This window comes from Hippopotamus amphibius, chromosome 4 (assembly GCF_030028045.1).
Source record: "Hippopotamus amphibius kiboko isolate mHipAmp2 chromosome 4, mHipAmp2.hap2, whole genome shotgun sequence".
Lineage (NCBI taxonomy): Eukaryota > Metazoa > Chordata > Mammalia > Artiodactyla > Hippopotamidae > Hippopotamus > Hippopotamus amphibius.
Genome location: NC_080189.1, coordinates 161,177,698 through 161,200,529, shown reverse-complemented (window position 1 = coordinate 161,200,529; position 22,832 = coordinate 161,177,698). Strand labels below are relative to the sequence as shown.

The window sequence follows — 22,832 nt, the reverse complement described above, 5'->3', positions numbered from 1 at the left end:
ACAATTGAAAAGCAACAAATCAACGAATGCAAAACAATGCAATAAAGAACCAGTAAATAATGTTGCAATGAAAAGAAAAGGTCATGACAGAGTGGAATGGATTTAATAAGAAACGATCTCCAAACTTCTGAGCAGGTGAGGTAATCAGACTAGATGGGAAGACAGGAGGAAAGTGGACCTTCTGGATAAGAAGAAATGTTAAAGGCAAAGAAACACAAATGGAAACTAGCCAGGTCTAGATGGGCAGGGACTGATCAGATGATGGAATGGGTAGACAGAATGATGAGCTGATGGGTTTATCTGGAACAAAAATGCAGGGTACACAAAGACTGGAGTAACGCTGGGTCAGATGATGTTTCAGACATGCATGCACAGCTTTTTGCAGGCATTTATCTCATTTAACTTCAATCAACACCTCATGATCATTGAGGGTCCTTGTGAAGAGAATCACATGCAGAGAAGACATTTCAACTGAGCATCTTCTCTGCGAAGCTAGTTTGAAGATCAAAAAAGAATGTAGCAGAGTAATGACGAGGAATTTGTAGACTCCCTTTCTGTGCCTCATTTATGAGCATATCAATTTGAGAAAACAAAGTGATTTTTAAAGAGAGAGAAAGATAAAAGGAAAGATAATGGGGGGGGAAAAAAGCCAAAAGAAGAGAAAGACAAAAAGCAGAGAGTTAGTTGGTTTGAAAGCATTAAAAGCATAAGCTGTTAGCCATGGCTGAATATAAATGCCTCCTGTCTAGAATGGTCCCCCAATTCTCCTGCTGTAAGTGACCTTACAACCACAGTTCTTCAGCTCACTCGTTGACAACAGCTGCCGCTTTCCAACAAGCCTCCTTGGGGCTTCCTGTTGCTGAATTTGCTTACCTGAAGTTTCTGGAAAGGGTTTCGCCTGGAAGACTCAAAGGTGGGATAAATTGGCCGGGTTGATGTCCGCTGGGCAGGATCTTGACACACAAACCCTGAATGGCGAATGGGAAATATTAAAACCTGCCACCTTCTAAGAATTTAGCCAATTTAGCTGCATCTTTCCTTTAGATGGACAAACTCAGTTTTACTGTCACAAATATTACAGATCCATCCTTAAGAGGTTTAGGCATGACTCTCCCATACACATACTCCACTTGAACTTCAAACCACCACAAGTGGAGCAAACAAGAAAGGAAAATATGCAAATAAATCAGTCTTCCTTGTTGGGGAGCTGAAATGTGATTCTGATGGAAAAAGAGATGTAGACTTTTGATGAACTTCAGAGTAAAAGTGCAAACCACTATTTAAAAACATACAGTCATTAATAAAGACAAAGTATTTCAAAGTGGCTTCCTGGATGGTGCCTGGAAAATAATGCTGTTTTCACCAGGAGAATCCAAAAGCAAGTGAGGGGTCTTGTTCTGTTACAGGATCCACTTCTGGAACTGCTAGAGGTGGTCTATTGGCAACTTCCAAAATGGGCTTTGTAGATTATCCATGGCTTAAAAAATTAGGCTTGGGCTAATTTCACTTATTTCCTAAAAGGAAGCAGATTCTCATCCAAGGAGAATAGGGTAGCAAAGTTTTACAGCATTTGCTGGGACACCAAGTACTAGTTCATTTCAAGTGTATTTTATTATGTCTTTTTATAGGATGTAAAACAGCAACAACAACAACCCCAAACCTGCAGCATACCCACTTGGCTGCCCATCTCCATCTCAAAGTCTTGGCTTATCTACTCAGAAAGGGATTTCTTCCTTGGCTGTTTCAGTTATAACTACTACAGAAGAGATCATGTTGACACCAACAGAGACTGCCTAGCAGAAACACAGCCAGTCTCTTTTGTAACAAAGCCTCTTCAGTGGGTTTCACTATCTCAGCTCGAAGCAGAATATACTTTCTCCAGATCTTTGCTTAATTCCCTTACTCAGCTCGTAATTCCTGTGCCCCTGAAATTAGGTCTCGGCCCTAGTTGTGGCTCAGCCTCAGGGCAGGATGGAGCCAGGGGGAGTAGAAACATATAAACACTTCCCTGAAAATATAATTTTTTGGTACAAAACATTCAGCATGGCTGAGGAACTGCCAGTTGGCAACACCTATAGAGCCTGACAAAATGGATATTCTGCTTAACTTTTATATGAGGTTTCAGAAAACGCTACTACTCACCTACAACAGTGAACATATCTGAAATCATACTGGCTTTAATCTTTAGGTCCAGAGGTGCATCACTAACAGAACAGAGAAAGAAAAGAGCGATTGGTAATTTTATAGGTTAACAGAGTAGCTGCCCCTAATGGGCCTCGATACAGCAAAGGTACCAAATGCCAATGAGAAGCAACACATAAAGCACATCAAATCCATGGGCGGAGAAATCTGGGCAAAAAGTCTAGAAATAAAAGCCTGGTTGTCAAACTCATCCTCTGTAAGGCAAGCCCAGCTCTAAGGTGCTGATCCCCTGAGCTGCACTCTTTTTATTCCAGAAGGTCTTGTGCAATTCAAATTCTGCACAGGTCAGGAACACTGCTTCACTATCACTGTGGATTACAGTGGTTCCGGTTTTTAATATGCTCATCTATGAGTGTGCCCATCATTCAAATTAGTTTTTACTGCTGTGCTAGTCAAATCACATTCACATGCAAGAGAAGAAACTTGGACTATCTTTGTACTTTTCTTAAGGCTTCATTTTCCATTGTAAATCAATCTTCTTAAGCTTGCAGGCTTGCAAATGAAGGCAAAAAGAAATACAGGTTATACCAGATTTCACCAGATGATGCAGCACGAACCCACATGGAAAGAGAAACATCATGGACTGAAAGCGGAGGGCCTCCCTGTGACAGTGACGCCATGCTGGCTTTGGGGTTGAGATATTCCCCCAGAAACCAGATTCCTCTGGCTGCTGGACCCAACACCTTATCCTGGGCTCTCTAACATTATATGATGTATGTTGCCAGGAAGCCTGCAAAACGCTGACTTAACCAAAGTGTAGCACCACATCTGAAGCATCTGCACTACCCAGCTCTACACCTTAGGATTGGGGTTAAGCCAAACCCCCACCCTACAAAGTAGTCAGTCTGTTTTGATTTGATTACTTGGCATTTTGCCAACATTTCTCATCGTTAAAAATACAGCAGCTGGGTGGTCTCTGGCATAAATCTCTAGGGTTTTCTAGCTGTTTAGAGAAGCATATAGCTAATAGAAACTCTGGCTGTAGCCGCAGATAGAAGCAGAATCTTCTCTGGTATCGAAAAATAAGTTTCTTTCCTTCTTCTAAGCAATAGATGGGTTAAAAAAATTTTTTTAAAGATTGTTTGAAGTCTTCAGACTTTAATCCTGGATGGATAATACCAGGACACAGAGAGTAAAAGGACCAAATATTATCTACACTACGCTAGGCCCAGCTCTATACCTTCACGGTATATGTGGATTAGAGTATGTATAAACTTTTGGTAACAAAGGAAAGGTAATATCTCATGTATTCCTTTACCCTTAGCAGAACACCTACAAAGCTTAAAAAAAGAGAACACGAGAGGGAGTGCACTGGGGATTAAAATGGAAGAAGCATCCCTGGGAAGCCAAATAAGACAGTAAACAGAGACTGCAAACTGACTAGTGAGACAGGGGTCCGTGGCTGCAATATGGACTCTGACAATATACCACAAATCCCCCAAATTTAGAAATTCTAGTCACCTCAATCTAATAACGAAGGGAAAAAAAATCTCCCAGTGCCAAGAGAAATAACCCCTCCACCAAAAAAAAACAAAAAACAAAAAAAAAAGTAAGTGTTTTAGTGCTTCTTATTGAAGGTTTGTCCTTTTCTAACTGATGGAACAGACTACTTACCAGGCCAAAGAGGGGGAGAGATTCACTTCCAACAACCATGGCTTCAGAGTAGAATCTATAAGCACGTCAAAGCCATAGAGTTCTAGAAATACAACATAACACAATACACAAGATCATTTTCCATGTCACACCCAAATAAAGATGTGGAAAATTCAATCCAATCAACTCCCAGCAAAGGCCTAGAAACTTGCTGAGTATCAAGAGGTAGTAGAAGTAGAGAACTTTCAAGTCTAAGAGAAATGAATCAAGTTCTAGAGATAATCAGAAAAGAATGCCATAAAATCCCACTGTTCCTATCATCCACTCTGTTGACATTCCTGGGCTCTACACGCAAAGTGACCTGACTCTAGAAGTTAACAAGCATGATTCTGCTGCTGTGTAGAAAGGTAACAACAACAAAAAAATGTTAGGAAAAGGAATGAAATAAGTACATCCAGTATCAATGCTGCTTTGGGCTTGCTCTACATTGTTCTCCCCACCACACTCTGAAAACAGGAAAATCTACTGCAGGCCTCTCTCTAGGATCTTCCCATCACACTTCCTTGAACCAAGACCTGGCTTTCGCAACCCAGGTCTAGAGGACATCCAAGCATAAAACATATTTATTCTTTCCCCTCTATGGTTTCAATTCCCCTTTGAAGACAGAAAGGAAAATATACTGGCCCAAAACAGAAAGACAGAAGAGAAAGGAGGGAGCCAGTGGTAGCCAAGCAGGACTGTGATGAGTCGTAAGAAGGGAGGGAGCCAGAGAGCAAATTCCCCTGGCTTCCGGATTCTTTACTGATTCTTGTCGCCTAAGTCCGCAACTGTCACAAAGACCACAGCCAGAACCATGAGCAGGCTCTCCTCCCAGAATGCAGGGATGAGAGGTTAACTTCGGAACCTCAGCTGGCAACCTTTACTCTCATTATTATTATTAATGAGGCCCTCGCCACAGTCCTCCCTGGTATACATACATCAACACATCCGGTTTTCAGAAGTCCCACCCATTCCCAAACATCCTTCAGATAAACTGCTTACACACACCTTCTGTCCAAGAGAAAAGACTAGCTTCCATACAGTTTGACCAGAGGTCACAGGTCACACAGCTCACACCCATGGAACATAACCAGCTATTTTCCAGAAATTCATTTTGAAACAAATTTCTTCAAGAAGGAGTTTCCCATTTCTCAATCTCAAAAACATAGAAAAACAAACGTACGCTTTTAAAAGATGGTGCCAAAGACTCTCTTCTAGAACATGGGAGTCCGGTGTAATGGGAATGTAGAGACCTGGATTCTCCTTACCACAGTACCTTTTATACACTGTTAGAGCATAGGGGAATCCTCTCTCTCTCTGATACTTTACTAGCACCCTCTGCCTTCCCTTATCCTCTTTATTAATCACCATTTGTCAATATCTGTATGCTCAGTTAACCTATATCCAGAATTCCTATTTATGCGAAATAAATTTAGGTAAACATTCATATTCAAGTTCTCTCTCAGGAAAAGTTTGCATAGAGGAGTTGGTTCCCAAAGTACTTATTTAGGACTCCACTTAATTCGCAAAAATAATCACAAACTATAGGAGAGTCTGAGATAGGATTCACCTTCATGTAACTACACAAAAATCATGTATTATCTACACTTTAAAGGTGTAAAGAAAAGAAAGCTCCTTCACCTACCTTATTTGGGTAATACATTCATAGCTTTTATGGCCAGCACATTCTTCTGAATATTTTACCTAATCTTCAGTCATGCCATACAATATTCCCCCTTTTAATCTGAGAAGAATGTTTCTGTGATATAGCACTAGTGAAGGCATTTAAAAGGAAAAACCTAATTGTAAAAACTACAAGTCCACGTTAACATTACACAAGCAGAGAAAGTATAACATGAGTCTGATTCAGAAAAATGACATTTTCTTCAGTTTTTAAAAGCTGAAGCACAGCTATACCACAACTATTTCATAAAGTGGTAATATTACTAGTAATAATATAGCATAAGGAATAGGGTAAGAATACTGACTGATTCACATATTGATCAGATTTGCAGAATCAGACACAAATGAACACAACTGAAATCAGGAAAACAATCAATAAGACCCATTATTTAAACACCTCACAATAAGCAGCTGACACGTTTACTTAACTATCTCCCAAATTAAGGAGCAAATTTCAAGACTTTCAGTTGAAAGGCTGAGAACCAGTAGTCTGAAAAGTAAGTGGAAAGAAAAAAACAAAAACAAAAAAACGACCCAAAGAGGAAAAACACCCTTTACAGTGCAACTTAATTTTCACTCAGGTGGATAAAATCCACCAGTGCTAAACGATCTCAAAATCAGCTTTGACTCTAACGTCTGTACACACTATCAGGCTTGGATCTACCATCATTTGAGAGTGGGGTATGTGATAGCATTACAACATAATGCAAAGCCCAGCTCACCTGAGAGGCTGGAACTGGGGGAGAGGATTGGGGTGAAAAAGAGAGCATGTGTATCAGGTTCATCTCTTAAACCAATCAACTCAGCTTAATCAGAATCATTTGGGTCCCTGGCAGGCTACTAGAGTCCTTATAATGACCCTTTTAACTTACGATTGGTCTTTTCTGTGGACATTAAAGATTTTAAAGGGTAAAAAGTATCAACAGGTGTACTGAGAATATTAAACTTCCTCACCTTTTAATATTGTGTGTTTTAGCAGCAGTGTCTGCAATTTCAAAAACTCAGTATCCAGGATGCAACACACCAGTGTTCCCTTCATTAAAAGGCACAGGCAAGCTGGGCTTTTCCAGTTCTGAGAGCTACTTTCTTTGTTCCTCTGTGTTGTCTTCATTGTGACAGAAAAGCAAATATTTTCAAAGGACTGTTGCTCCCACCTTATTCAACAATGTCTCCTCAAGAAAATTCTCCTTGCTGAGCTATACCTTCTTCAGCCCCCAGACAAATCAAAACAAACTTGAAAATCTGACTAGTGAATGGTAAGAAGCCCGACTCCACGTCGTAACTCTACATCAGCGCCCTTATGCCCCTATTTCTTTCAAGCAGCTTCTTGAGAAAGCAATCTACGCTTAGCTGCCTTAACTTTCTTAATGCTTATTCACTTCCCGGCCCACAACAATTTGCTTCTGCTGCCACTCTTTAATAATTGACTATTCTCACTATGATCCCCAAAGACCACCTTGCTGCTTTAAGTCCAAGCATTTGAAACTGTTGACCACCCTTTACTTATTGGAACTTTCCTCTCCCTTGGTTCCAGGACACTGCTCTCTTCTGATTGTCCTCCTCCTTTCTCTCCTTTTTGCATTCCTTCTCTTCTGCCCAGTTAGTCACTGGTAGGTTTGCTCAGGGCAGCATCCTCAGGTCTCCTTCCTTCTCAATTCTACTTCTCTTCTTGGGTGAGCTCATGTATTCTCACGGCTGCAATTAATATTATGATGATGACATTCAAATCTACATCTTTAGTCAAGTGTCTCCTGGACACCAAATCCATAATTCCAAATGCCTTCCAGACATCTTCACTAAGATATCCCATGGGTACTCAACCCTCAACAAAACACAGCTCACTATCTTCTCCTGAAACCTGTTTGGCTTCCCATTATTCTTCATCTTGGAAAACCCCATGCACTAGTCTCCAAGGCTAGACACGCTCTCTTCACCACCTCCCAAATCCAACACGTTATCAGATCTCTTTCCCTCTTTGTTTCTCTTTAATCCAGCCTATCTTTTACATTCCCTTTTGAGGTAAAATTCATATATTTAATGAAATAGAACTTAAGTGTACGATTTTATGTCTTGATACATCCATGTAACCCACACTCAAATCAACACACACAGAACATTTCCATCACCCCTGAAGGATCCCTCGTGCCCCTTCCTGGTAAATACCCGGCTCCCTGCTGCCACACCCCCAGACAACTATTATTCTTGTTTCTTACACCAGACATCAGTCTTGCCGACTCTAGAGTTTCATATAAATGGAAGCATACAGTATGGACTCAAAATTTTGAGTCTGGCTTCCCTCATTTAGCATGTTTTTAAGGTTCATCCACCTATCATGATTTCTTGTTTTAAGATCGATGTATTGATGCCTAATTTACATACAATAAAGTTCACCCTTTTAAATTATAAAGTTGAATGAGTTTTGACAAATGTATAGTTATTTAACTGCCATCACAATCAATATGCAGAACAACTCTATCACAAATACTGTATTCCCTTTGTTACTCTGCAGTCAATCCTTCCTCCCCATCCACCAGCAATCACTGCTCTGATTTTTGCCTTTCCCAGAAAGTCAAATAAATGGAATCACATGGTATGTAGCCTTCTGAGAGTGGCTTCTTTCACTCAGCATTGTGCGTTTGAGATTTATCTACGTTATCACACATATCAGTAGTGTAGCTCATTCCTTCTACCGCTCAGTAGTATTCCATTTTATGGACCATAATTTGCTTATCCATTCAACAGCTGATAGACATTTGGGCTGCTTCCAATTTTTGGCAATTATGAATAAAACTGCTATAAACATTCACGTAAAGGTATTTGTGTGAACATATGGTTTCATTTTTCTTGGGTAAATACCTAGAGTGGGAGTGCTGGCTCACATGGCTAAGTGTATGTTATAACTGGATACCTCCTACCACCAAATCATTTCCCTAGCACTAGTCTCTCCTCACTGTAGTCCATTCTCCACGTGGCCATCAGAATTACCTTTCTAAGACAACAAACGTAACAGTCAGATAGACAGGCAGTGAACTGGCCCAGCAATAGATGCTGATGTAAGGTTGGTTCCTGGATGCTTTTAAATTAGTCACTTCTAATAATGCCGTACAGTATTCTCTTTCTTGCAATTCTGTCATATCAAGCTCTGGATCAAGTCATGGTAAAAGTTAAAGGAAAAATAATAATCCTGTTGTTCCACGGCTCAAAAAACTCTGGTGGCTGTCTGTTATCTACAGGATGAATTTAAATGTGCCAGTCCTTTATAATCGGGCCCCAATTACTTCCACACCCTTATCTCTCGCCACCTCATCCAACTCAGTCTACATCTAGTCACACTGAACTTTCCATTTCAAAACATGCCACATCCTGTCATGACACTGCATTTTGCATGTCATATTCCCTCTGCTAGGAATGGCTTTCCCTGGCTCTCCTAGGCATAGCTGGTAACTCGTATATTCCAAGAGCACCTGAGTCTCTGCTACTTGTGCTGTCGTGTGTCATTTCATGTCTGCTTCTCCCCACCACTTGAGGGCAGGGGCCACGTCTCATTCATTGTTTTATACCAAACAGCCTGTGCTATACAAAACACATAGGAAGTGATCAAGAAATACTGATAGGAAAAAAAAAAGAGGAGAAAAAAAAATTTTAATTAAAAAAATTTTTAATGTAAAACTATAATTTTTGAGGAAGACAAAATAATTTGCAGCAGCTTCCCAAAAATGACCCTAATCACAAGACTTAATACTCATGATAAAGCTACCAATCATAAAGAAAATAAGAGAAATTCTTATCAAGATTTTTACATATTAAGACATTTTAAGGAAAAACAATAAAAATGGTCTAGAACGGGGGGGGGGGGGGAGATTTGATAGAGAAAATAACAATGCATCCAAGTCCTAAGAGATTAATAAGCATGTCACACCTCTAGTTTTGGCATCAACCCACTAACCCTTCCCAGAAATAAAGTCCCAGCTGTAGCTGTGATCCCTGAAATTGGGAAGTGCTGACATTAGCCAGTACTTGCTGTTGGTCAAATGCTATTGTATAAAGGAAATTCTTTTCACCTTGGCTTTCAATTGGAGTTGAAAATCTAAGGAGGAAGTCTTTAACTGGGGTCCAGAAGGAAAATTTGGTGAAAAAAACCCAAAAAACAAACAAAAAAAAAACACATATCAAAATCCCACAGGAAAATGAACTAAATAAAAGAAAAAGCCCAGAGCCAATTTGTTAACTAGTCCAATAAATCGATATGGTATCTGGCTACCATATGTAAAGGTAGATTTGCAAGGAATATCTAGAAGTAGGTACTGTTGATTAGAGCAGAAAGAGTACCCTTTTTTAGGCCTGGTCTGCTAAAAAGCATGATATTTTCCCTGAGATCTAGTTACAGGAGAGCAGAAGGAGAATCCAGGATATGTGGCATGTCAAAAATGGCTGGACACATCAGAACTTGTCTTTATGTGGGTGGAGACTGAACCAGAGAGACCCGGCTCTCAAACTTGGCTTTGCTATTAATTAACAGCATGACCTGGGACAAATCATTTAACCTCTCTGAGGCTTTTTTCCTTGTCTATAAAACATGAGTAATAAATACCAACAAAACTGTTAAGAGGACTAAAGGAAATAACCACTGAGGTGTGCCTGACAAACAGTAAGTACTTTTTCCTAAGTCCCTCCTGCAGTAAACTTCCCTTCCCATTAGGGGCATGAGCTAAGCCAGAAAAGAAAATTATCTCAAGAAGTGAACTGTCTGATGACTTTCATTATTTTTTTTTTTTGTTGGTCAAGTAGTTTACATTATAAAATGTATGCTGCCCACTTTCATTCCTTCAACAAATATTTAAGAATGTCAGCTTACCCTGTGAAGTGATCTTAATATCAATAAAAGGCCAAACCAGCTTACATTCAACAAAACAGGGTATATTGAGCATGGTTTGTCCTGAACAAAGATGTCACTGGTCTCTGGCCTAAACAAGGTCAGTCTGATCAACTCTACAAGTGGCAGGACAACTGGTTCATATGCTCTCAGGCTAGAGAGGACCAGGGTCATAGCCTGTCCCTTCAGCCATCCTTACACACATAGATGAAACCACTGGCGGCAGCAGCATCTTTAAAGGATAGCTAACATCCTGTTGTTTTTGGCTGTTTCTCCCCAGCTGTTCAAAAAAAAAAAAAAAAACCAAAAGCTGTTCTCATAGCCAGTTATTGCACAGTGCCAATTTCCTAAGCATATTTAAAGGGTTGCTGTTTAAGCATATATTTCATATGGTACCACATTTTCAGAATCTTGAAGGCAGTAAAACTTAGACTGTCAAAAGTCTGTTTTATTGGGAGAGGCATCAAAAACTCTCTTGATCAAGAGTCCTATGACCCAGATGACTTGATTGCCAAAACCCATCTTCTGACCCCTCTTCTCCAAGCTGAGTCTCTTTCATCTGAGTTCCCCCACCCAAAAGGTCTGGAACCTTGGGGTAACGGTCTTAATTCCTCAGGGCCTCTATTTCTTCATACAGAGTAATTATTCTCCGAGGTCCTTTCCAGATGTACAATCTATTAAAAAGCATCAAATGGCTAAGTTTCTGGTAGTTTGTGAGGGTTCCTAAGTCCACATTTAAATGCTATTCATACAATGCAGGTATCTGTATACATCATCCCATGTAAAATTTAGTTTGAGAGGAACAAACTCCTATAATCTACACCCTGAACACAGCAGGAACTGAGAAAAGTTAACTGCATAAATTAACAAAGGAAAAGGAATACTGAAGGTACCTGGAAACACAGCTGGACACGACAAGTGGTAGGGTGGGACAGAAATCACAGGCCAGGGACTTGCCTGGTGGCGCGGTGGTTAAGAATCTGCCCGCCAATGTAGGGGACATGCGTTCAAGCCCTGGTCCAGGAAGATCCCACATGCCGTGGAGCAACTAAGCCTTCAAGCCACAACTACTGAGCCCGCATGCCACAGTTACCGAAGCCTGCATGCCTAGAGCCTATGCTCTACGACAAGAGAAGCCACTGCCCTGAGAAGCCCACGCACCACAACGAAGAGTAGCCCCAACCGCCACAACTAGAGAGAGCCCGCATGCAGCAACGAAGACCCAACACAGCCAAAAATAAATTAAAATTTTTAAAAAAGAAATAAAAAGGAATCATAGGCCAGAAACACTTCGATACTAATGGAATGCTCCTGGCAAAGATCCACATAATGTGGAAAGGCAGAAACAACAACCAAAAGAATATAGTGAACCCCATCGCCAGACCCCAGGCTTCCTCTAAAACATCAATGCGCTGCTCAAGCCAAATTCTTCTGGGAAGCTCTCAATTCCTGTTTACTCTAAAACAAATGAAAAAAGAAAAGAAAAACCCAGATTATTCCTTGTAACTTAAACCCCAGGGGAGGTTGGAAACCAGTGGGAGGCAAAGAGACTCACATAAATATACACACGTATACAAAATCATTTCTGATGGGGGAGGTTACTGAAGCACACAAAATCCCAGGACTGACAGGAAGTGGAATTAGAACCACAAGAGCCAAGAAGATAGTCAACAGTTTAAAAAACTCCAGATGCACTCAGTTTATTAAAACTGAACACAAGCTGGGAGGGGGGAAGGAGACCGATGGCTGATGAAACAGTCTTAGGGGGTATTTCACTGAGTCAGAGAAAGTCACTAATTATTTCACATCAGAACTTCTAATGCCATTAAGATCAAGAAATCCTTAAGCTTCCAAAAGGCCATCAGGTAAAGAAATAAAAAAGGAAACATTCAGAAGAGTTTGTGGTGATTTCTAGAACAAAGAATTTTTTACACTAAGAGCTACTAGAAATTTACTCTCATAAAAGAGCCAAGAAGATGTGGAAGAGAAATGTCTGTTTGGTTTTTAATCTAATCAGGTTGCAGTTGGAGTTATATTTCCCATGCCCCCTCCTCAAAAAGTCTGCAGTAATTCTAAGAGCTCCTGGCCCTAACCACACCAGATCCACTGGGAAGCCTACTGTCAGGCCACCAAAAGGCAATTAAAGCAAGAACCAATCATTCATTCAACAAACATTTCCCAGACATCCTCCAACAGCAAAAAATGCTGCTGTGCACGGAGGGAGCAAAACCAAGGGAGAAGTTGTTGCTGTCTTCCAGATGCTTCCAGCCCAGTGGGGGAGACAGGCACGTAAATGGGATCTAGAGGACGTACAGGAGCCGCTGCAGACTGAGCAGAGTGCTGGGGTCGGGGAGGCTAACTCAGAGGGGGAGGCGTAGGGAAAATGTCACCAAAGAAGGGATACTCGACTTCATCTTCAAAAGATGTCAGTAATCTTCTAGGTAAAGTAACATGAGAAAGATATTTCAGGCATTGGATAAAGCAGGTGCAAAGGCAAAGGGTTAGGAAAGGAGCTGGGAGGTGCAGGGAGACAGTAAAAGATCTGGTTCGACAGAAACAGGGTGAGAGGGGAAGGGGAGACACACTGACTACTAAGAATTCAAGAAGATAAGCTCAGTGACTACCAGGAGGAAGAGAACGTAATGGGACAACTACAGAACAGCGCGAGAGAGGAGACACAACAGGGCACTTTGTTAGGCAAGGATTCCTGGAGGAGGCATGTCAAGCTGAGTCTCAGAATATAAACAGCAGTGTGCAGGGCAGACAGGAGGAGAGGCTTCTAGCTGGACATCAGAATTTGCACAGAGGCACAAAGGCATGGGGTCCTCGGCCGGCACTGCTGGATTCTAAGGTGTAAGAGGGAAAATGGAATTCTAGAAGAGCCAACTGGGGTCAGAGCCTCAGAAACTTTGAAGTCCTATCAAGTTTGTATTTGCAAGTTAAGCCTAGGGAGCCATTTAAGGGGTTTAGAAGACATGAACATATTTGCATTTTAAAAAGATACACAGGTATCATAACCTCTTCCTATATAATTTTAGGTCCTGGTTTATCTACCACCTTCTATTCAGGGTCTCAACACTTCCCATTGTTTAGTGCCACTAAAGTACAGACTGTTACGATAATGTCTAATCATAAAAATAATGAAAAAAATTTTATGGAGTACAAATTAAGGGCCAGACGTGTCAAGTGCTTTGTGTACATCATCTCATCTTCAAGGTACTCTTAGAAGGTAAATACCATCATTACTGTCATTTTATAGTTGAAAAAACAGGGTTGGAATAGCTTACTGAAAATCAGGAAACTAGTAAGGGGTACCAATGGGTCTCACGCGAAGTCTGTCCAGCTCGAAAGCCCATGTTCTTTTCCTCCCTTCTACCCTGCCTTCTAAGCAAGCTGGGACTCACATCCTTTACTACCGTACTCATTTAATTATCCCCTCACCGATGACCCTGCTGTGTTTTACTAACACAGCCTGCCACCTGCCGAAAGCCTGTGTGACTGCACAGACACTCGTGCCAGCAATTGCTTAGGATTCACGCCCACACAGAGCAAATGGGCACAGACACCCTTGGTGCTACAGCCACAACTAGTGCATCGGTGGGCAACAGGCTTCCCGGTCTAGTAGCTGTGATCTGCTTCCTACTCCTTCTCTGTGCAATCAGCAAATTAGGGGTGGGAGAGAAGGGGAGGGGAGGGGAGGAGGAAGAGGAAGGGAAGAAGCGGGAGGGACCCACTAGAAAGAAGACTAAAACAAAAAGGAGGAGTCATTGGAAAATGGGAGAAAGCACATACTGGTACCAGCCAGAGCTTCTTGGAACAGTTCCCAGTCTGGCTGCCAAAGAGCTCTGGAATATATTTGTTAGAGCTGGATTCCTGTACAGCCCGTTGCAGACTTTTTCTGATTGCACTCTGACAAAGAGAGCCACACTTTAGTTCCAATCCCTGCTTCCCGCACAGAAAGCTAGTCAGTCCTCAGGGGACCTCCAACTAAGCTCACCACTGGCCTCTTCATACACTACGTGAGTTTAGAAAGAAATAAACGTCCACCACCACATACCTTTTACTCCTGTAGAATCACTAAGCCTCTCTACCCCAGGATCCCATCCCAACTTCCCAAGCCCCTCTTCACAAAACATGTTAAGCTTCGTGAGTCTGCTTACCAAAACAACTGCTGCGATGAGGAACAAAGGTTTTACAGGCGGTGGCAATAGCTAGCTCAGCAGAGATGATAGTCTTAATGATCAGGTCTTCCACATGGGCCATCAACACTACAAAAGAAAAAAACACCACTATAATGCATGGATTAGGACTGGATTCCAGAACACAATATAATTATAAAAGCACATGTGCTCATTCAAAGAAGTTGCCACGTGGCAGTCTTGCGACTGGCTGCTCAAGGAGAAGGCATATCTGTGAACAGAGGGACACAGGCAAGAACGGAGGTGCTGGGGGATGTACTAAGTGGTCTCCTATGACAAGAGACAGACACAGAGCCTTTCCCCCTTCTCACTCTCCTCCTCTCACCCTTTCCTTTGTGGACTGAGACAGGCCTCTTGGCACGCTGTTTCCCATTCTGCTCAAGGCTCAGCAATAGTGTCCATTTTGATTCCAAGCCCTTGTACTCAAACTTGACATTGTCCATTCTCCAATTCATCAACATGAATGAAAGAGGAAGCCTTAGGAAAATTTGAACTCAGGGCCAATATGGAGACAGACAATTTGTTATACAAAACGTTAACAGTATTTTAGTTAGCACTTCAAGAAGGATAAATTCACTAAAGACTAAAAGAAAAAGTTGTCTTCCAAACTAGAAACAAGAAGAGGGATTTGGGGAGCCATGGTAAGGAAGCCTGTTGTTCTCCATCTTGTAGAGGGCAGGAAAACTTTACCCTAAGAACAATGATCCCGTTAGACATCTCAGCAACACTATTAGAATTCGAGAGAATAACTCCTGGTAAGAGACGATAGTAAAGTTATACAAAGAAGAGAAGTCAAAAAGGAAAAAGGCCTGGTACTCACCAGTCGTATCTCTGCCTTCCTGCTTCAGATACCTAAGCATAGCACTCATGCTCCATTTGTTCCCATAATCCTCCACCTCCGGATCGTCACAACTAAAACAAATTCATGGGTCAAGGTCACATATTCAAATAGGCCTGGCTCTAGAAACAAGATTGTTTTTACAAATAGGCTTCTTTCCTTATAGGTCTTTAGAAAAATATTCCTTTGCTGACTTCCGCTCATCCACTTTTTCCTGGTCCTTTTTGTCATATATGCCTGTGTACCAATTCCTTCCATTGAGATGAAAATGCATATAACTTGCCTTAATGAGGAGGGTGGAGGAAAAGAAGGCAAATTCCTCCTTAACCAAACAATTATGCATCATGAACCAGTAGAAGAAATTTGTGAAAGAATGTAAACAAATTCAAGAATGGTTACATTACATTAATAGATTGAAGTGTTCAGGGATACTAACCTTGCCTTTGAGGTGCATGTCACATGAGCCCATAAAACAACCTTAAATGCTGTTGTCAGATCAGAACTAAGTCTAGATGGGCTAGTGAGCTACTCTAGTGTAGTATTTTAATGAGCTAACCCTGGACAGAACTGCGCTGGCATCTGAAGCAAGCTCCCTTCTGCCTAGTGATAGACACAGCTTTTGAGGTATCACCCAAGGGAGAATGCACTAGAGCAACAATAGAAGTAATGGAAGTACACCACCACTATAGCAACAAAGTGGCAAAGAGGGCACACTCTCAGACTGTTGGAAGGGTCTTGCAACTTGAAACCTGTATTTTACAGCTGCCCCCTTATTCCCTACCACAACCCCCAACCTACCAGTTGCATCTCTGCTCATCTTCCAAAATGCAGGATATTGTGTCTTCAACCCATTCCAAACACCGGTCATAGGACACTCAATGAAATCTATATAGCTTTGGCAACAATGCCATCACTTCCAGATTCCTTTCTTTCTTTCCTTGGACCTTCTAGGCACCTATTTTTAGTCTGAGTAGAAAGTAACTGTTTGGGTTTCTTTTTTATTTTTCCACTTTCTGGCAAAATTATCAGGATGAAAGAAAACAGAGCAGAAAGAATATTTCCACACAGCTGGGCTGGTACTCTGTTCCACTGAATCTTTTTCTGAGATGGCCTCATTTCTTTTTTTATTTAATTTATTCCTAACTTTTTGCCCCCCGACATAAAAGTGTTTCTTTTAGAAAAACTTAGGAAATACATAAAAGCACAGAGGAGAAGACAGACATCCCCCACCCATAATCCCATCCATTATAGTTAAGGCCTGTTAACATTTTAGGATACATTCTTCCAGTTTTCCTTTCTCCCCCACACCCCCTCAGATGAAAAAAAAACCAGCTTTAGTTATCTTACATATTCAAAAAAGAAATGAAATTGCATGTACTGTCACCTGCTTTTTCCACCTCACCAAGTACGGTGATGAACATTCTTGTCTCTGATCTTGTGTGCACATCCTTTATTTCTTAAGGTTAAGTTCTTAGAAATAGAATTGCTGAGTCAAAGGGCATAAGCATTTCTGAAGTTTTGATACATTTTGCCAAGTGCTGAAATGACCTAATTTCTCGACTTCTAAAAAGTTCCATATGCCTATAAAATTCCTACCTTTAAGTCAAGTGTCTCATTTGACAATGAGGAAGAAGAAACTTGGGAAGGAAGGCATATTCTGTTGGAGAAAGGGGACCCTGTAGCTAGGCAAGCAATAGAGAAGCCGTAGCAGGTAAGCCTCAAACCTACATGAAATGAGTCTGACACGGATATAAACGTAAAGTTTTCCTCCAGTGCAACATGTCAGCTTTGCACTTCTCCAGCACCTGCCTCCGAGACTGACTTCCCTGGCCCCCGGCTCAGTGAGCTACAGGCGCAGCCAGTACCTGACATAGTCTCCACTCTTCTTATTCACACTGTAGTTGGTCAGGTGCATGAACTGGTTCCGAATGTTCTTGGCTCCTTGGTCATATCGCACGGTTGCAAACCTGATAGAAAAGACACAGGTTAAAGGTCAGGAACAGGGCTTCAGTAAAATACAGGATCAATGAGACATTAATAAAGGGACGGTAGCATCTTCCTCAAACACTGAGTGCTTGTTAAGTGCCAACTCCCATGCTAAGTGTTTCATGTATAATAACACAGTAAATTCAATCATTAAAGCAATTCTCTGAAGCAGGTACTATTATGTCTAATTTTTAAAATAGATATGAACATTAAAACATGACCTGGAAGATTAAGTAACTTGCCCCAAATCGTGCCAAAACCCATGCTCTTAACCATGAGATGCTGCTTTTCTGATATAGAAAGTTAGACCAATAGGAAAGATGAAAAATGAAAACAAAGTTATTTCACAATCGGGGAAACTGTGTATACGACGCTATGGATGATGGGGCATTAGCTTGTCAAGAAACACCTGAGTGCCTACACAGTGCCTGGTACCCAAGCATTCTATGGCGAACAGTACGCAAAAAGAAAAAAAAAGGGCAGCATAATCATATATAGACTTAGAAGAACGCACATCCATAGAAAAAAACAGAACCGATCTATAAAATTAAGAAAACAACAACGGCAGCATTAACAGCTTACAAAGCCTAAGTCTGCAGAGCAGCATATGTATGAGCCTAGAGTGGATTAATTCCTGAATTTGGAATGATGGCGTAAAGAGGGATTAAACATGGAGCCCACTGAAAACAGAGCAGCAACTTGACATCCTGGACTGTTGTCAAAAGAAGACCAAAGTATAAAATATATATGCCTCTGAAGGAAGTAGTTAAGGAAAGAGAAAACTTTCCAGTGATGCGCAACATCAACAAAAGGACACTTGAGTCGAATGGTTATGGTAAATATCACCCCCTGTTTACATACCACTCTAACTGTATCACCCTTCACTAAATTGGTTTTCCCAAGAGGCACATCCAAGTGTGTGAAAAGAAATCCTGGAAGGCCACAAGTTTATTTTCATATGATTTACAAATTATTTACATGTGCTTACTCAGACTATGAAGTCAACACGAATTTTTACCACATTAAAGGGCAGCATTTAAAATTTTTCCTCTCCTCTATTTCTTCTCACTCACCCACTATCTCTGCTCCCTAATTCCCTGTACTAGAAATACACAAGAGCCAAAGAAAGAAGAGTAGAAAAAGGGAAAAAAAAAAAAAAAAAAACCCAAAACTAAAATAAACAAACATGAGGCCAGGAAGAAGGATGTGGACAAAGAGAAAATGTTGACCAGGCACATATGGCGAAGGGACAAGAGTTGGGTGAGCATTATGTCTATGCATGAGAAGGACCTCAGAGTTTCCAGAAACTTCCAGGAGTTATCACTTAACTTCAGCCATGTCACTCCATGGTGAGTAAACCTATATAACTCAATCTTCCTTCTTCAGAGATTCTCCAGTCAAGTGGGAAACAGTCATTCTCTGAATTCTTGTGAAATGCGAAGGGGGCCCATGCAGGCCCCACAGAGGCTGCCTGCCTCAACCAGACATTACCTCACAGTGACATACCTCCTGCCATCTCTCCCCCAAAATAATGATTTAGAGGGAGGGAAAAGGTTCTGCTTCAGAGAAAGAGGTTTTTCATCTCTTCTAAATACAAGTACCTGATCTAATTTGGTCAACAACATGAAAAGATTGGCAAAGACCTGGCAGTTAACTGTAAACTGGTACCCAACACATCTGTCATTCCTATACTCCTTTTTTCAACAGGACTGCCTCTCTAAAAACTAAGTTTTCTTCTTCCTAGTCTTCCTTTTTGCTGGGGCATTTATATTCTGAAACTCAGCAAGGACAAGATTATTATTGTTACAGTTCTACAAAGCAGTAAGAAGAAGAAGTAAGAAGAAGCAGCAGTAAGAAGAATTAGAGAAAACAAAAACGAAAAACCTAAGCTCAATGGAAAAGTCACCCTAAAGGGCAAAAGTGCTACACTCTTTATTTCAGTCAGCTGAAAAAGGAATGTAGAAGACCATGTAGAGACATGCTCATCTTTCCTCCTAATCCAGGAAGATCTATGGTTCTCACTAAAATCTGGATTAAACAGACCATATTCATCTCTTATCACCATTTTCCAACATTTTCTTCTTATTTTCTAGATCAGAAGTCCCATTAGTCTCAGATCTGGCCTACTAAGTTCTGATTAACCTACAAAGGTTGTTTTTTTAATGAAACGGCCAACTTTATTCAAATTCTCCAAAATTTATGCTAAATATGTTGTTTCTAAAATGTTTCACCTTCATATAATGGTTTTATTATTTCACCTTTCTTTTATAGTTTCTTTCATTTTTTCTGTACAGTTCTTCAATAGAAGCCAGAGTCCTGAGTTGCCCAATTAGGAGCCTCTGAGCTACTATTCTGATTAAGTTTTTTCTCAATATTCATGGCCAACATCTGGCTTCTAAATGAAAGGCTTTTGGTTTTTTCAATCACTTGCTGATAGGGTGAGACTGCATTGTTACCCATAACCACATGACCTAATTTAGAAGCAATCTTGGCATCCAGTCTCGCATTTCTAATCAGATTTACAATCCACCTTTCAGCTTCTTCTGGAGTCATGTTCAGTTTATCTGCTAACATGTTAATGCTGATACACTGATGGATGCGACAAAAAGTCTCAAATATGAAGAGATGGGCATTTTCAATGAAATCCTCAAGACAAGCCACCAAGAAGAAATCATTCACTAGCACTGATTCACATTCCCTTAGCTTTTTCTGAGCCCCATCAAAGTCAAATTTCACATATAAAGCATTCAACAAACTCTAATAGGGTCTTTATATGTGTAAGACTCCTGTTGAATAACTTTGACCACGTCTTTTAGCACCTGCCGGCGTTTTCGGACATCTTTGTTTGTTATACCTGCTGTGGTCAAAGAGCGGAGAATATGTGGACACATCATCTGAATTGCATTAAGATACTGTGGCTGGTAAAGAAAGAGATCAATAATGTTATCGCGCCCTTTAGGGTGACTGAAGAAAACAAACAGAGACCAATGAATGAGCCATGTTCACTGCTGAAGAGATTGAAGTGGAGAACTCACAGAATTATTATCTATGGTCTCTTTTAGCCGTGTAAGGTCTTCCATGGCTGTATCCCAACTCTGCATTAAGATTTCAGAGGCCAGTTTTCCCCAGAGTGAACTCAAGGCATTTCTATCCATTGCTGGAACCAACACTCTAAAGAAGTAAAGATATTCTGCTGCTCCAGAGTAATTTCCACATTCACATTGGAATTTTGCATACCTGTGGAGTGTATCTAAATATTCCTGCCTAAAACCATGCTTGTCTGCCAGGTAGTCAAACAGCATCCGACCATCCCTGGTTGACTGCATTTGCCTTGTAGTTTCTGGATCTTCAAACATCTTCACAATTGGTTCAGTTTCTGCCTGAAGCTGTTTCAGTTGTGCAACAACGGTGGTTCTTTTTTCTCTCAAAGCATGAGGAATATCATCAGAATAAAGGTTTTTGTATACATCCATAGCAAAGTCTACTATGTTGGTATCACTAAGAAGATCCAATTTCCCTTGTAACAATTCTTTTTCATTATATATCTCCTTTACGGAGAGAAACTCAAGCAACGGAAAGACCAGATGCCAATCCAAAAAGTGCCCGATGCGAGTAGTCAAGTCGCACTCCGCCATCTTGCCAAGGAAAAGGCTACAAAGGTTGTTTTTTGTTTTTGTTTTTAAACTTGAACTTGGCCAACATTTAAAATTCAGACCTTCCTTCCTGAAGCCCAATGGCAGCCAGGGCCCATGTGAGGAAGATGGTGGACAGGGTGGGTAGGCCGCCCAGAGGCAGTACAAGGAGGTTATTGAAGCAGGGTGGTGGCCCCACAAGGGTCAAAGTCCACACAAGGAGGGCATCTGAATGGGGTGGTGACAGGGAGGTCAGGAGATTGGCTACATATGAGGGAATTGAGTAAATAAATATGTTGAAGATAACAGAAGTCAGATTTCTGACTTCTACTGGAAATAGAAGATTGAAAAAACAAAAAAATATGGAAAGGGAAAAAGCTGTAGTTTTGAGCTGAAATTGAAGGTAGTCGTATGAACTCCTGCTTTTCAATATAGAGATATAGAAATATATATAGATGTAAATGTGTATGTGTGTGTACATGTACATATATCTACACACATATTTCCTAGGTCTGCCCATTGTAAAAGGACCTGAGAGCAGAGACACCCCAGGACAATGAGCATATCTAGCACCCGGATCTGGATTTCTAAATACCATCCTCCATTAAAAGTAACCACTGCTCCTCGGAAAAAATGGCTGACTCAGGGCTGGGGCAGAGAGAAAGTGAGCCTGAAATATCTTGTGCTCAAAGAATGAGGGGACATGTCAAAAGGACACAGAAGTCAGCTTAAAGGGGCTCCTGTTGGCCAAATCTGGGACAATCTGGGCATTAAAATAAAAGGTAAAGGATTATAACCCATTAAATAACACAGGAATCCTTAAGTCCACGTTGGTGTATATAAACAAATGAATAAATGAACAGGATGGAGAGAAAATTCTTCCGGGGAGTAAAGTGCCAAAAAATAAAAGTAAAAGGAATGATGGGAATATGGGGATACGTGTATAAAAACAGATGATTGAACTTGGTGTACCCCCCCCCCCAAATAATAAATAAATAAATAAATAAAATTTAAAAAAAAAAGAAAAATCATCATTTGACAACCATCACAGTAATAATTCATTCAGACAAGAAACATCAATGAATATTAAAATTGGTGGGTGATACCTCAACATAATAAAGGCCATACATGACAAATCCACAGCAAACACCATTCTTAAAGGTGAAAAACTGAAAGCATTCCCTCTAAGATCAGGAACAAGACAAGGATGTCCACTCTCGCCATTACTGTTCAACATAGTTTTGGAAGTCCTTGCCACAGTAATCAGAGAAGAAAAAGAATTAAGATGAATCAAAACTAGAAAAGAAGACATAAAACTGTCACTGTTTGCAGATGACATGATACTACACATAGAAAATCCTAAAGATACCACCAGAAAACTACTAGAGCTAATCAATGAATCTGGTAAAATTGTAGGATACAAAATTAACACACAGAAATCTCTTGCATTCCTATACACTAATAATGAAAGATCAGAAAGAGAAATTAAGGAAGCAATCCCATTCACCACTGCAACAAAAAGAATAAAATACCTAGGAAAGGTATTTAAACCTACCTAAGGAGGTAAAAGACCTGTATTCAGAAAACTATAAGACACTGATGAAAGAAATCAAAAATGACACAAACAGATGGAGACATATACCATGTTCTTGGATTTGGAGAATCAATACTGTGAAAATGACTATACTACCCAAAGCAATCTACAGATTCAATGCAATCCCTATCAAATTACCAATGGCAATTTCTACAGAACTAGAACAAAATATCCTAAAATTTCTATGGAGACA

At 40.6% G+C, this 22,832-nt stretch overlaps 1 protein-coding gene and 1 pseudogene across 14 annotated transcripts in view; both read right to left on the bottom strand.

Moving 5' to 3' along the window:
• Window positions 1-22,832, bottom strand: part of TTLL5 (tubulin tyrosine ligase like 5) — a 283,931-nt gene that overhangs the window by 213,591 nt on the left and 47,508 nt on the right. For all 14 annotated transcript variants that reach the window (XM_057732748.1, XM_057732753.1, XM_057732746.1 and 11 more), the window contains 6 exons: window positions 17,293-17,394; window positions 15,410-15,501; window positions 14,551-14,658; window positions 3,817-3,898; window positions 2,143-2,204; window positions 874-968 (listed from right to left, as the gene is read on the bottom strand). In XM_057732748.1, the coding sequence (XP_057588731.1) occupies window positions 874-968; window positions 2,143-2,204; window positions 3,817-3,898; window positions 14,551-14,658; window positions 15,410-15,501; window positions 17,293-17,394 (541 nt within the window). The remainder of the gene's footprint in view (window positions 1-873; window positions 969-2,142; window positions 2,205-3,816; window positions 3,899-14,550; window positions 14,659-15,409; window positions 15,502-17,292; window positions 17,395-22,832) is intronic.
• On the bottom strand, window positions 19,641-21,049 carry LOC130852096 (eukaryotic translation initiation factor 3 subunit E-like; annotated as a pseudogene).